Source organism: Varanus komodoensis, unplaced genomic scaffold (assembly GCF_004798865.1).
Source record: "Varanus komodoensis strain SLA01 unplaced genomic scaffold, ASM479886v1 scaffold17, whole genome shotgun sequence".
Lineage (NCBI taxonomy): Eukaryota > Metazoa > Chordata > Lepidosauria > Squamata > Varanidae > Varanus > Varanus komodoensis.
In genome coordinates, this window is record NW_025335505.1 from 8,592,180 (window position 1) to 8,607,093 (window position 14,914).

The following is a 14,914-nucleotide window of genomic DNA, read 5'->3' on the forward strand; positions in this document are numbered from 1 at the left end:
AGGTGGCACAATGTGTGTGAAGTGAGTAAATGAAGGCAGGAATGGATATCCGAATAGGGCAGCAAGACCTGTGGAAGCAGAACCACACTTTTTGGCAAATGTTTCTTCCAGCTCCTGGGTTTGCTGATCAGGGCCAGCCCTACTCTTAGGCAGAGTGAGGTGACCACCCCAGGTCACAGCTCCTTATGAATTCTCTGGCTGGTGCCCTCTGTTAGCAGGCAGAACTGTTCCTACTGCTATACAAACTGTTCCAGTCTCTCTAAACTAGCCTGCTAACTCAACTGTGGTAGAGGACAGTATTCCACTGCTATGCTGACACAAGAATCAAACGTCTGCCTAATCAGATTGTGAATTTGGATGGGGAAGGAAGGCCATCTTGTGCTTTGCTGCAAGCAGCAATATATCTTGGACCAGCCCCATTGCTGAGATTTTGGGCCAGTTTGCATGAGCAAACAAGACATGTTGGCTTATTAATTCTGCAAACTGGGTTTGTGCAATTCCGAGTATAGGGAGCTCATGCTGTAGAGTGCCTGTGGGTGCAGGGAAGGCATGCCTAGCCCTGAGAAGGGGGAAATTATTAAATGAGCATGGTGAGAAAGATCTATAGGAGAGAACTACTGGGCAGAGGGAGGGTTACGTATCCTCTCCTTCCTAATTCTTCCAAAATATATCCTCATTACCAGGCAGGAATGCATTGGATTGTTGCTGTAGACTTGTATTAAATATATTTTGCTCTTGTCCTCTGGCCTTTTGTTAGGTACTTGGATGTAGCTGCTAGAGACCCCAAATGAGTGTGCTGCCTCCTTCAACTTTGTGGTGCTGGCCAAGGGAACTGGCCAGGTCAGTGTTCTGAACTAAAAGCCTAACTGCCACATTATAAATCACAGCGAACTGGCAAAAATCTAAAGTCTAACACATTTCAATTAACATCAACAGAATAAACGGCTTTAATAACAAAACATAGCTGCAATTTAACAAAAGAGGAATGTGGCATCCTGATGCTTTTGAGCGTATTGGTGAAAATACAGAAAGGTGAATTTAATTTTTGCTGGCCAGTGGGCACAATACTGCTTGCACGCTGTAACTTATGGCTGCCGTCTGCATGCAATTACCAGGAGTAAGCCTGATAAAACACAGCGGGACTTACATCTGAGTAAATATGAATAAGTCTGCACTGTACATTTTTGTAAGTAAAAGGACTTGAGACTGAAGATGCATGTTTGCTCAGAGGTAAGTCATGTTATGTTCAATGGATCTTCTGCCACCTCAGAATTGCAGAAAACTCAGGGCAAAGCTCTTTTAGGGAGTCATATATCCTCTGTGGCCCTAAATCCCATGCCAGCTGATCTGCAGCATCACAAGGTATGATGCATATAACTCACTTTTAGACATCTGGGCAATGAGATAATTCTATGCACATCTACTCAAAATTGAGTCCCAAAAGTGAGCAAGTTCTACGAAAATGCATCTAGGATTGCAGCTAAGAATGTCAGTAATCTTTGTAGAAGAAAGACATTGCAAACAAATTGTGGTGCCATCAATTCTTCTGGTCTAAGGTGATGTTGCATGGCTTTGCTACTACTGCTGCTATGTTGTTATGTAATATCAAATCACCCCTGACTTATGGCAATCCCATGAATGAAAGCCCTCCGGAACATCCTGTCCTTGACAGCCCTGCTTGGCTCTTGTAAACTCATGCCTGTGGCTTCCTGAACGGAATCAAACTACCTCATAGTTGGTCTCGGTCTCCTCCTCCTCCTTTGACTTACTCTATTATTGTCTTCCCCCTTCATGGATCACCACCTTGCCGTGGTGAAGGGGCTTGTGTAGCGCAATGAAGCTATGAGCTATGCCATGCAGGGCACCCAAGATGGACAGGTCATAGCAGAGAGCTCTGACAAAAGGTTGGGAAAGAAATGGCAACCCACTCCAGGATCCTCGCCACGAAAACCCCATGGACAGTATCAACAGGCAGAGATACGACACCCGGAAGATGAGCCCCTCAGGTCGGAAGGTGTCCAGTGTGCTACTGGGGAAGAGCGGAGGGCTAGTACTAGTAGCGCCAGAAAGAATGAAGCGACTGGGTCAAAGCCAAAAGGACACTCAGTTGCTGATGTATCTGGTGGTGAAAGGAAAGTCTGATGCTGCAAAGAACAATATAGCATAGGAACCCGGAATGTAAGATCTATGAATCATGGTAAGCTGGATGTGGTCAAACAAGAGATGACAAGACTGAACATCGACATCTTGGGAATCAGCAAACTAAAATGAACAGGAATGGGTGAATTTAATTTAGATGACCATCAGGTATACTATTGTGGGCAAGAATCCCTCAGAAGAAATGTAGTAGCCTTTATAGTCAATAAAAGAGTAGGAAAAGCAGTACTGGGATACAATCTCCAAAATGACAGAATGATCTCAGTTCGAATCCAAGGCAAACCATTCAACATCACAGCAGTCCAAGTCTATGCCCTGACCACTGATGCTGAAGAGGCTGAAGTTGACCACTTCTATGAAGGCCTACAACACCTTCTAGAAATAACACCAAAAATGATGTCCTTATTATCATGGGCGATTGGAATGCTAAAGTAGGAAGCCAAAAGATAACCGGCATAACAGGCAAGTTTGGCCTTGGAGTACAAAATGAAGCAGGGCAAAGGCTGGAAGAATTTTGTCAAGAGAACATGCTGGTCATAGCAAACACTCTTTTCCAACAACCCAAGAGATGACTCTACACATGGACATCGCCAGACGGTCAACACAGAAATCAGATTGACTATGTGCTCTGCAGCCAAAGATGGAGAAGCTCTATACCAGTGGTCTCAAACTCAACTTACCTGGGGGCCGCTGGAAGTAGAGTCTGGGTGAGGCTGGGCTGCATCAAGTATTTCACCAGCGCAGTGGTGGTGGGCCGCTCATCCAGCATCACTCCCAGAGGCTGGCCCAGGCACCACCGGCGCTTTGAAGGCCGCAGGGCCCCTCCCCCGTGCCCCGCCCATCCCAGCAATTGGCCCGCGGGCCGCGAGTTTGAGACCCCTGCTCTATACAGTCAGTAAAAACTAGACCAGGAGCTGACTGTGGCTCAGATGAGCTTCTTGTTGCCAGCAAAAGTGCGTATAGTCAAGGCTATGGTTTTCCCAGTTGCAATCCATGGCTGTGAAAACTGGACCATAAGGAAGGCTGAGCGCAAAAGGATTGAGGTCTTTGAATTGTGGTGCTGAAGGGGACTCCTGTGAGTCCCCTGGACCGCAAGAAGATCAAACCAGTCAGTCTTAGTGGAGATCAAACTGACTGCTCTTTAGAAGGCCAGATACTGAAGATGAGACTCAAATATTTTGGCCACCTGATGAGAAGGAAAGACTCCCTGGAGAAGAGCCTAATGCTAGGAACGATTGACGGCAAAAGAAGAAGGGGACGGCAGAGGATGAGGTGGCTGGATGGAGTCACTGAAGCAGTTGGTGTGAGCTTAGGTGGACTCCGGGGGATGGTGGAGGACAGGAAGGCCTGGAGGAATGTTGTCCATGGGGTCGCGATGGGTCGGACACAACTTTGCGACTAGCATAGCATAGCATATTATTGTCTTCTCCAGTGAGCCTTGCCTTCTCATGATGGCCACTGCTATTACAAAACAAGGGCAACTGCCCAACCTCTTGAAATTTCCACATTCACTCTGAACATACATTTGGGCTACTATAATGGGATTTGCTCCTGAGTAGGCATGTATGGAAGACTGCATTTGTACCGTATGTTTGATGTGAACTGGGTGCAGTCAGAGTTCAATTGTTTTCCTGGCTGTGAAACTTAAAGGATGGCCTTGGGCGAGTCAGTTTCTGGCAGCTTAAGCAATTTCACATCATTATTGTGGGAATGAAGTAAGTACGTACATCACCCAACCGTTATGTAGCCTGAGGTGGAATATTACGTGTGTTGCTCTCCCCTGCCCCTCTGAGTTAAGGTAGGCATACCAAGACTGGCCAAGTTACTTCAGCAGAGGTGGTAGAAAATCCTTCTCCTGGGGATTAAAATGTATCAACAATAAGTTAAACAAACATAATAGTTGTTGTGTTTTTGTAGACCAGCAGCCACTCCACTCCGCCTAAGCAATGGGGCAATTCTTCATGATCATAAAACAGTCTTTTCCAAACTTCTTTAGTGGAAACACTTCAGTCTTACACTTTGAAAGGGATTTGCTTTTACACCATGCAAGGCAGGGGTCGAGCAAGCTTCCTGTTGAAGTCTACATGGCCACAGGAGGGGCTGTAGTGAGCATGTGCTTTGCCTACCAAAAGTCCCAGGTTCAATCCATGGCATCTCCAGAAAGGGATGGAAAAAATCCTGCCTAGAACCCGGGAAACCTACATCTGGCCAGTGTCAGCAATACCCGGCTAGATGGACCAAAGGCCTGTTTTGGTAGAAGGCAACTCCACTGTGCCTATAGATCCCGTCAGCTTCCAGACTGGAGTGGCCAGAGCTGAAGAGGGCCAAGGGCTGTGCCTGGTCCCAGGGCTGCAGCTTCCTCAGCTCAGGTTATAGTCTCCTAGAGGTGCCCAGCACCTGTGTACATGCATGAGTGAAATAATCCAAATCTAGAATGGTTAATCTTGATTGTACAGTGTGGACTGATAGGATACATTTATTTCCCCATTCCCGTAGGGCTAGTGCATATGTAAGTGAACCCTCATACAGTTTACTGTTGAAAATCCTTTCTCATCCTCAGCCATTTAAGAAATATTAGCAAGCTCACAAAACCAGTAATTGCATTCATTGGGCTGTACCCCATTAGCCTAGTTAAGCCCCATTCATTTCAACAGGAATACTCTAAGAATATTGGATACACTCTATTCGGGCTACTGACAGATTCCGTATCTGTTCGCCATAATATTGCTGAAAGGAAGTCAATCAAAAGTGAAACAAAATTCCCTCGACCTGTGCCGCGGTTTCAGTGTTTCAACCGTGCAGTATAAACATCAGGCAGTCTTGTTACATTTACTTTTTGCTTACATTAGAGTCCCTGTTTGGCAGCTTTTTTGCAAATGTAATGCTCGCCTGCTCGAATCCCCAGAAAGCCGTATGATTTAAACGGAACGGTAAAGCGCGGCCAGGTACAGAGAAAAGGTAAGGGAGTTGTAACATCAGCGCGATTGCGGTGCGAGGGCGGGATAGACTGAACCGCAGGAGAAAAAAATAAAGGAACGAGCGCTTTCTCTCCCGCCCAAGAGGGTGGCCCGATGGCTTATGGGATACGTAGTGTGTACCTTCCTCATCTTGCGGGGGAGGGCGGAAGCCGAGAACTACGTTTCCCGGCCACCCTTTCAGCGCTCGTTTTCTTCCCACCCTTCATCATCTCGGGCACAAATTGTCACGTTTTGTTTATCACTGGAGCCCCGCCTTCCCCTACCTCACGAGGGATAGCGTCACTGCTCATGAATATTGAGAGAACGCCGAGTAGCGTTACTAATACAGGCAGGGGGAGAGATTACACCCCACATCGAGGCCTGCTTTAATTAATATTCATAAGGAGCCTCCGGAGGAGAGGCTGGACCGGGTGGGAGGGGAGGAGGAGGAGGAGGAGGCGACGGTGGCGCTGGCGGGGCTGGTCGGCCGCTGCTACTGATCCTCTCGCTCCCTCTCCAGTCCCTAATGGCGTTCGCGACAAGGGCGGCAGCAGCAGCAGCTGTGCGGCGGCGGGGCTGAGCCGAATGGAACGCGGAGACACCGACGGAATGTTCGCAATTGCTACATCACCCCCCCCCCCCCCCCCCCCCCCCGGAACGCGGCGTGTCCGGGCGTTCTACAATGGAACCTGCGCAGCAACCCCAGCATGGGAGCCGCGAAGCGCCGCCGGCCCCGCTGATCGCCAAGGGGGAGCGGCCGGGCCACTCGGGCCAGGCAGCCCCCGGCGCCGAAAGCGGCGGCGGCGGCGGCACAGGAGGACCCAGCCCACTGGAAGGCGGCAAAGGAACGGCCGCCACGGTCCCCGCGGCGGCGGCGGCGGCGGCGGCGGGTGTAGTCGGAGGCCAGCAGCAGCGGCGAAGGAAGCGAGGGGCCGTGGCTGCCGGAGCCGGCTGCGGTGCTTCGCTCGTGCTGGCGGCCAACGGGACTCAAGCGGCGGCGGCGGCTGTTCCCGGCGGCGGCGCCAACTCCCTGCTGTTGCGGAGGGGACGGCTGAAGAGGAACCTCTCGGCCGCCGCCGCCTCCTCCTCGTCGCCGTCTTCCTCCTCCTCCTCCCCGGCGGCCCCAGTCGCCGCCGCCGCCTCGCTGGGGACCCGCAGCTTAGATCGGAAGACGCTGCTTCTGCTGCCCAAGCCGCCTCGGCAGCTCCAGCCCCTCCAGCCGCCCGAGCGGGACTGGGTGCGGCGGGACCTCCAGCGAGGATGCGTCCATGTCTACTACTTTCACCACCATCACCACCACCATCACCAGCAGCGGGGTGGCGGCAGCAGCGGTTGCTACCTGCTGCCGGTGCTTTGCACCCTGGAGACCACCGCGGCCGAGGTTGCGTCTCGGCTGCTGCAGCTCGGGCACCGGGGAGGGGTGACCAGTGCCGTCCGGGTCTTGGGGAAGGCGGCGAAGACTCGCCTTCCCCCTGAAGAACAGCAGGAGGAGGAAGAGGAGGAGGAGGAGGAGGACCACGAAGAAGAGGGGGACTTGGCAGGAGAACCGTCGGCTGCCCCCAGCGGGACGGAAGACCCGGTGGAAGCCTCGGCCTCTCCGGCAGGCAGCCTGACCCCTCTCCCGGCCGGTCGAAGGCCGCGAAACCGCCGAGGGACCCACAATGGCATGGGGGGCGGGGAGGCGGCTGCCCGGCCCGGGCGCTTGGCGTTCAGCGACAGGGAGAGCAGCCGGCCCGGTGGCCGGCCCAGCCTTTCGCCCTCCGACTGCAGCCCCGGGCGGGCCTTCCCGCCGCCGCCCCCCACGGAGCTCTACCTGTCGAGCCCTCCGCTTTCTTGCCCGTCCCTCCTGGGGGGTTCCGACACCGAGAGCTTCAGCCCCAGCGCCGAGAGCGCCTCCGACCGGCTGGATCCCTACGGCGGCGGCGGCGGCGGCGGCTCCTCTTCGTCCTCCGAGGAGTTGGAGGCGGACCCGGCTCTCCCGTCCGCAGCAGACGAAGAAGGGACAGGATCGGGGCCCGGCAGGAGCCAGCGTCGCCGGCCGGCCGACCCGCCCTCAGTGCGCGCCGCGGATCCCCGAGCCGGGAGCGCCTCGGCGGAGTCCCCCGGCGACGGAAAGGCTAAGGGTGGAGGTTCCTCTTCGGCGGGGGAAGCTACCTCTCCGCAGCCGCCGCCGGCCTTGTACGTGCAGCTGCACGGGGAGACCGCCCGCAGGCTGGAAGCGCACGAGAAGCCCCTGCAGATCCAAAACGACTACCTCTCCCAGCTGGGCTTCCGGGACCTGTGGCGGGTGCAGGAGGAAGGCATGGACTCGGAGACCGGCTGCCTCATCCGCTTCTATGCAGGTGGGCGAGGAATGAGCGGGAGGTGTGTGTCGTGCGCTCGGGGGCGCGTGAATGAGCCCGCGCCGGCCTGCCCTGCCTGCTCGTGGGTGGCTGCTTCCCTCCCGGGCAAAGGCATGGGAGTTGCTTCGCATCTCTCGCAGCTGGCCGTTGTGAACAGCCGCTACGGAGCGCGATCCAGTGTGTGAGATGCATGTACTCAGAAAGTGTGTCCGTGTGTATGAAGCAGAGAAGTCGAGCGAGCGAGCGTGCGTGCGTGCGTGGGGGAGTTTGGGAGAGGAGTGTGATCACGTTCCGTGATGCTCGTGATGGATTCTCCTTTCCCCACGCTGGCATTGTTGAGTGTTGGAAGCATTCCAAGAGAGCGGTCAGAAACGTTCTGGTTTTGATCTCTTTGTCGTCGTCTTCTAAAAGGTTTACATTTGGGTAAACAACACAGGTAAAAGCTGCAAGGAAGGCAGGGTGCTTATGGAAGAGTTTTAGAAAGTGTAACGCCTTTTGCCTCAGAACTTGTTAGTTCTTCAGGTGATTTTTCTTCTCCAAGTACCTTTAAGGAATGTATGAAGGTTTCCCCCTGGGACTTATCTTGGGGTACTTCTTATGTGAAGAAGATAAGCCCTTTGAAGTGGGTGCCTGGGGAACTTGCTTCTATGTAAACATGGTTAGGATTTGGATACTTTTATATGACCAATATGCACCTCCCTCTAACTAATACCTGTAGCAGGTGAACTGTATGGGCTTATTTGCTTTGCTGATCTTAAGACACAGGTCCCTTCCTTGCGCTCTTTAAATGATACCTGTGTCTTGGTCCACCTTTGCTGGAAATGAAGGAGCCATCTTTCAAGGTGTTTGCCACCAGCTTGTCCTAATGTTGCTTGTCTAAGGTAAAAACACCTTTTCTGTAGATGAACTGAGCCCCAGGTGTACCTGAATTGCTCTCTCTGTGTTGCTGTTTAACCTTGATAAATGAATGGGGTTGCACTTCTAAGGGCAAGATGCAAATATCCTTCCAGTTAGTGGGTTCAAGGAAGCCTTGTATTTCCTGAAAACCGAACCGCTGAATGGCAGAATACTTCTGAAAATGGTGAGGAGCAGCAAAATGGGTTGATATTGCTTGGAGTCAGTTGATCAGCTGCTACCATGGCCATCACTGCACTTGAGAACCCGTCACTGTGTACAGACTCTCTGGCTAAGCTGCATGTGTAGTTTGGCCCAGTATGTGTGTGAGCAAAAGCTCCTGAAATGATTGGATGTAGTTACAGTTCTGTTTGGCTAAGGTTGCCTCCCTAATTAGGACCAGTAATATGCTTTTTGCAACTGGAAGGGGTAGATGGGTGTAACAATGAATGATACAAATCTGTGGCAGAATAGAGATGCTGCAAGATTGTATCTTGTCAGTGATTATGATGATAGCTTCATGTGTATAACGGCTGTGTGGATGTCCTTAAGGGTTAGAAATTGTGCACCTAGGAATGTGAGTCATGCTTGAAATGACCTTTTGTATAGGAGAAGGAGAAACTGCTGTAGCATAATTTATCTGCTTTCTGTTAAGACTCAGTAGATCTGGGGTTAAACAGGAGGTACTCTGTTTCCTCTAGGGTGAAAATCCTTGCCTTGTAATGCTTGTTTGGTACAAGATGCAAAAACAAAAGCTTACACCTCTGAGCACACCAAGCTTCCCTTGACAGATACATATGCTTTGATTAATTTAGTGATTTTACAACTTTGAGATCCACAGGGCTAAATAAAAACCATCCGTCATTTATTTGTGTCTCTCTCCTTTTTTCTGTCCACACCTGGGTAGGCAGTCAAGTGAACCCAGACTGTGGTGGAGCTCTTTTCCGCTTGGATATGTACCTGTTGTAGGCTGCCTTTGAAGAACAGTGTTTGTGATCAAGGGTAGGCAACTTGTGGCTCTCCAGATGTTCTGGGTTCTATACTCCCATCATCCATCACCATTGGGGTGATAGAACTGTAGGCCAAAACATCTGGAGGGCCATAGGTTGCCCATATTCGGTCTATATGTATGTCACACAGAATTGTAGAGTGTATAATGAGGCAAGGCTTGGTTCCAAACTCCATCTTGTGTGCATGAAGTATAGTATCAAGATTTGCATATTGTGAAATTGAAATGGCTTTTTCTTAGGTACTGTTTTTAGGCATTCTGTAAACAATTGGTACAGAACTACTGAGTGTCAGTGATAATGATAGCCAGTGTGGTGTGGTAGCCAGTATCAGATTAGGTTCCAATGCCTACATGGCCATGAAGTTTACTGGTGTCTTTGAGCAAATCTCTCATCCTGGCCTGTCTATCATGGTTGTTGTATGAAGGAAAAAGCAGGGGAAAGAAGTATGCAGGCCTTTTTGAGTTCCTTGGAAAAACATCTGTTGTTGTTAAATATAATAAATGATATTAATACTGGGACCTGATGTTCAAACTGCCTGTATATAGCCATAATGCTGCTACTGTAAATACCTCCATCTAGCCAGAGTATGCCTCATGACATAAAACTAAGCCTTTCCTTGAATTTGTAGACTTTCTCAGTTGATTAGTAGCTATTACATATTCAAATTTTGAATGTTAATTATCTTGCCCAATACAAAAAATCCTTTGCATTCTAGAGAGCAGACAAATGAAATCATTACCTGAACTGCCTCTGTTGCATTTGGATACACCTTGGCATCCTGTAGTTTGCAGAAGAAAGAGTCTTGGCTAGAGGTTGGGTTGCTGGCTAGAGGGGTCCCTATCAGTCATGGGTTAAGTAACCCAAGAATTGCCCACCTGACACTGGGTCTAGGTGAGCATCAGTGGGTCTGGAACAGGATAAGAGCCCTCTGTAGCTAGCATAATATGCATTTTAAATTTGTGCACAAGCCTTAAGAGATCCATTTGCTAGTTTTTGGTATCAACACACTTCCTTTAATATACATGTCTGATAAAGCCCTTCCCATCCCAGTGATGGGAGAGAGAAAAATGTTGCTTTGAGACACTGCTTTGTATTCCTTTCTTCTAGCAGTACTGATGCTGAGAGGAGCTGAAGATTCAGACTTGAAGGATTAGAGGCAATTATGTATTCTGAATTTTTTCTTGGGCTTATTTTCCTTTGGAGACTTACCTGGGAATAAGCCTCATTGAGCACAGTGACTGATAACATCTAAATAAACATAGATATGATAGTACTTGTTACTCTTCATTAAGATATAATCGTATTCTTTATTCTTGATTCATTGGAGCAGCCTTTTATAATAGTATAATTAATGTCCTACTTGTCAAATCAAAAGATGTTTGATCAATGAGGGCCTAGGAATGAGAACCTTTTAACAATCAGGTGACAGTTTGGAAGAATGTGTATGTTTCCTGAGATCTCATTATGTTAACTGGGCATTTGCAAGTACTAAAAGAGTTGTAAAGATATTTACTTGGAGTCTTTTCTGTTTTGTCCTTGATCCTGTTTCTAAAGCAGAATAAACTGCTTTTGTTTCTGGAAGAACAGAAAGGGGTGTGTAGACTTAACCTGTAGAATTGTGCAACCTTTATGATAATGTTTTAGGCAGTAAAGCACTCATCAAAGCTAAACTTTGCAGTGCAAAATCTATTTATAAACACAAAATATATAAAACATAACATGACCTATATTTTAGATTTCATTGAATGTTTGCAGTTTAAACATTTGAACTGCTGTTTATAGTTGACTGACTTGGCCCCAAATGGATAATTCAGCTTTCTTCCTCTGTTTGTGGTAAATTTTAGGGGGCTTATGTGGAATGAAAAGACTACTGCTGTGGCATAATTTGTCCATGTCCTATTTTAGCAGTATGCTCCAGACAGAGTGAGTGATGACTTGAGGTGCAACAGGTGCTCCTGTCTCTCCTTTCAAACATAAGTTTCAAGTGAAGAGTTTTTGTAATAAAAGCAGCAGAGGTGGGGGATCTGGGAATGCCAGGAAACCTAAATCACATCAGTAAGCGCGGAAACACTCCAAGTGTTTATCACTCTGATACTTTGCATTGTCAGGAGACTGTGCCCTTCTCTTCCATGAGCATAAGTACCCTAGTATTGGTCAAATGCTAACAGAGCCAGTGTGGTGTAGTGGTTAAGAGTGCGGGATGGGGACTCTGGTGGCCTGGATTCTTGTCCCCACTCAGCCATGGAGCCCACTGGGTGACTTTGGGCCAGTCACAGACTCTCAGCCCAACCTACCTCACAGGGTTGTTGTTGTGGGGATAAGATGGGGGAGGAGAATGATGTAAGCCACAGAGTTCCTTGAAAGGAAGGCAGGTGGGTATAAATAAACAAACAGAATAATCGGATATATAGCCCTCAAAGTAGGGGGTCAGCATCTTAGATCCAGGGGCCAAATCTGGACTGTCTGAGATCCCATTCCAGCCCTGTGGGGTTCCTTTTCCCAAAATGTTGGTTTCCTGGCTTGGTGCAATCTTTCCCCCATTCTCAGCAAATGAAATCTCTTTCCCAAGGTCTAGTTATTGGCAAGCTACTACATGCTGGCGTTTTGGGATCTTTTCCATTTGCTTTTGGCCCTGATAGACCTGCACATTTTGTAAGCTTCTCTAAAATAGAATTTGCCCCTCAGGATAGAGGAGGTTTGACACCCTAGTAAAGCTTAGTACAAGGGAAGGCAGTTATTAAGAGTGGTTAGAAGAAAACGAGTTATGAGGAGCTCCTAAAGGTGCTCTCCAAACCTGGAGAATGGGCATCGAGATTGCAAATAAAGTTCAGTATAAGCAAGTGTAAATTAATACACATTGAGGTGTAGCCTCCCCGCAAAAAGTCAAGTATAAGCTGGTGGGAGCTGAGCTAGCAATGACTGACCAGGGAAGAGCTCTTGAGATTATGGTGGGCAGCTCAGTAAAAATGCCTGCTCCATGCGCAACTGCGGAGAAGAGCAAACACCACGTTAGGCATAATTAGAAAAGGAATGGGAAATAAAACTGTCCCTGTCATGCTGCCTTATTCAAATCTATAGTGCAGGTGCACTTAGAATACGGTGTACAGTTCTGGTCATGGGCAATAAAGAATGATATTGTACAGTTGGAAGAAATGTGGGAAAGGGCAACTCAAGGGCTGCAGCAAGTCTTCTGTGAGGAAAGGTTACAAAAGCTGGGGTTGTTTAGCTTAGGAAAATGGGTGAGAAAGCAGTGACATGATAGAGGTATACAGAATTATGCATGGCTTGGAGAAAGTGGATGGGGAGACATTTTTCTTCCTGTTGCTTAGTACTGGCACTGGTGGGAGCTTCAGGGGAGATACAAGGAAGCACTTCTTCACATGACACGGAATTAAACGAGGGGATTCATTTTCATGAGATGTGGCGGCGGCCACCAATTCGGAAGGCTTTCAGAGGGGATTAGGCAAATTCATGGAGGAGGAGGAGGCCACTGTGGTCAGACAAACTATCATGGAGGATCACAGATGGGGTCTCAACTAGTCTGTTTGTGGACTTTCCTTTGGATGTTGTTTCTGTTAGCACCAGATTGCGCTGTTCCAGCAGAGCACTGACACGTTGGAACCTTCCTGTGTGGATCGTTTCCGTCAAGTCCATCAGACCAGCAACTTGCGTTTCCACAAAATGCCAAGACAGCTCAGTAGGCTTCAGTTCTGTGTCACCTTCCCCAAAGCGAAGCCAGCACTCTGTTGGGTTTCCCACCACTGGGGTAGGCCCAGGTGAAGCAAGGCTAGCTTCCAGACTGAGGTGTTACCTGGAGGACCACTCTGGCCGGGAAGAGAGCCAGTGTGGTGTAGTGGATAAGAGCATGGGACTGGGACTCAGGCGATCTGGGTTCGAGTCCCTGCTCGGCCACGGAGCCAACTGGGTGACTTTGGGCCAGTCACAGATTCTCAGCCCAATCTACCTCACAGGGTTGTTGTTGTGGGGATAAGATGGAGGAGGAGAATGATGTAAGCTGCCTTGAGCCCTTTGTAGGAAAAAGGCAGGATATAAATCGAAAAATAAATAAATAAGAGCCCAAGGGAAACAGAGCAGGCCCCCCTGTGAATGCTTCACAGCCTGCACTGCTGGGGATCCTGCGATATTAGGGCTGGCCCCCATCCTGGGCATCCTAGTCAGGCCATTCATCTGAGGTGGAGCAGCCTGGACCCCAGTGGTTCAACATCTCTGCCAGTGAAAACCATAGAACGCTTGCAAATGACTATCAAAACCCAGTCTTTGAATTCTAAGCTTCCAGATCCTCATAGTGAATCACTGTCAGGACAGTTTCTTTGGTAACAGCTTTAGTGGCTGATGGCAAGTTGCCAGTAGGAAGCCTCAGCCATAAATAAGTTCCCCTCACTTAAATGCAACCTTTGCGCCTCTCCCAAATAACCTTTATAAATACATTTTATAAATTTTGTAAGAAAATTTATCGATACATCTTAAACATACTTTTACCTCAGCTTACATCCTCCCTCTTTGAACTCAAATCAACTTGTAGAACGTTTAATTTCTCCCAACAGTCTTGATGCATCTTAAAATTTAATAAATGGAGACAAATGGCGAGTTCACAGTGGGCAAAAGCTGAAAATGAGTGTTTTGCTGTGATTAGTTGCTAGAGATTTTAGCATAAAGTAGGCGATCACCAAATAACCTTTCATCTGAAATGGAGATTTATCTGGTACAGCTATTGCTTCAGGGTCTTTGGGACATCTTAGTTGCTATTAAAATGATCTTGACTATAACAGTTTGTCTTGTGCAATTAACTGGTACCCTGTCTTGGCTCTGGAAACATGCATTGCACTTTTGTATGGTTGCCTAGATGCGGAAGGTTCCCCATGCCACTTGCCCAGACTTGCATTTCTGTGTGATCACTTCATGGCACACACATTTCTTGAAAGCAGCCTTCTAGAAAGTTGTGGTGCTTGATAACATCAGCCCTGGCTTTTTTGCTTCTCAGCTTGGAAATCTAAGCTTTTAAGACATGACCACTCAATGACTATCCCATCTCAGATGTTAGGTGCATTATGGTCACACACGTTTTTATTGGATAGATTTCTGGTGAGAAATCTTAATATATTTCATATGTCATAGTTATGCGCCGTCATGTTGCCTCCAACTTATGGTGTCCCTATGAATGAATGTCCTCCAGAATGTCATGTCTGTGACAGACCTGCTCATTTCTTCCAAATTCAAGTCTGTGGCTTCTCTCATGGGGTCAGTCCATCTCGTATTTTGTTTTCCTTCGCTCCTTCTGCCTTCGACTTTCCCTAGCAGGACTGTCTTCTCCAGGGAGTCTTGCCTGCTTTTGATGTGCCCAAAGTAGGACAGCCTCAGATTTGCCATTTTTGCTTTTAGGGAAAAGTTCTGGCTTGATTTGATCTAGGAGCCACTTTTTCATCTTTCTGTCAGTCCAGGGTATTTGCAAAGCTCTCCTCCAGCACCGTATTTCAAATGCATCAATTTTCTTCCCATCAACTTTCTTCATTCTTTAGGGTATTTTCTTAGAGGC

The 14,914-nt window shown here is 48.5% G+C and overlaps 1 protein-coding gene across 1 annotated transcript in view; it reads left to right on the top strand.

Annotated features, from left to right (window-relative positions):
- Positions 1–5,796: 5,796 nt before the first annotated feature.
- PHLPP1 (PH domain and leucine rich repeat protein phosphatase 1) overlaps positions 5,797–14,914 on the top strand; it is a 170,662-nt gene continuing 161,544 nt past the window's right edge. The window contains exon 1 of the mRNA XM_044426270.1: positions 5,797–7,456. Within this exon, the coding sequence (XP_044282205.1) occupies positions 5,797–7,456 (1,660 nt within the window). The remainder of the gene's footprint in view (positions 7,457–14,914) is intronic.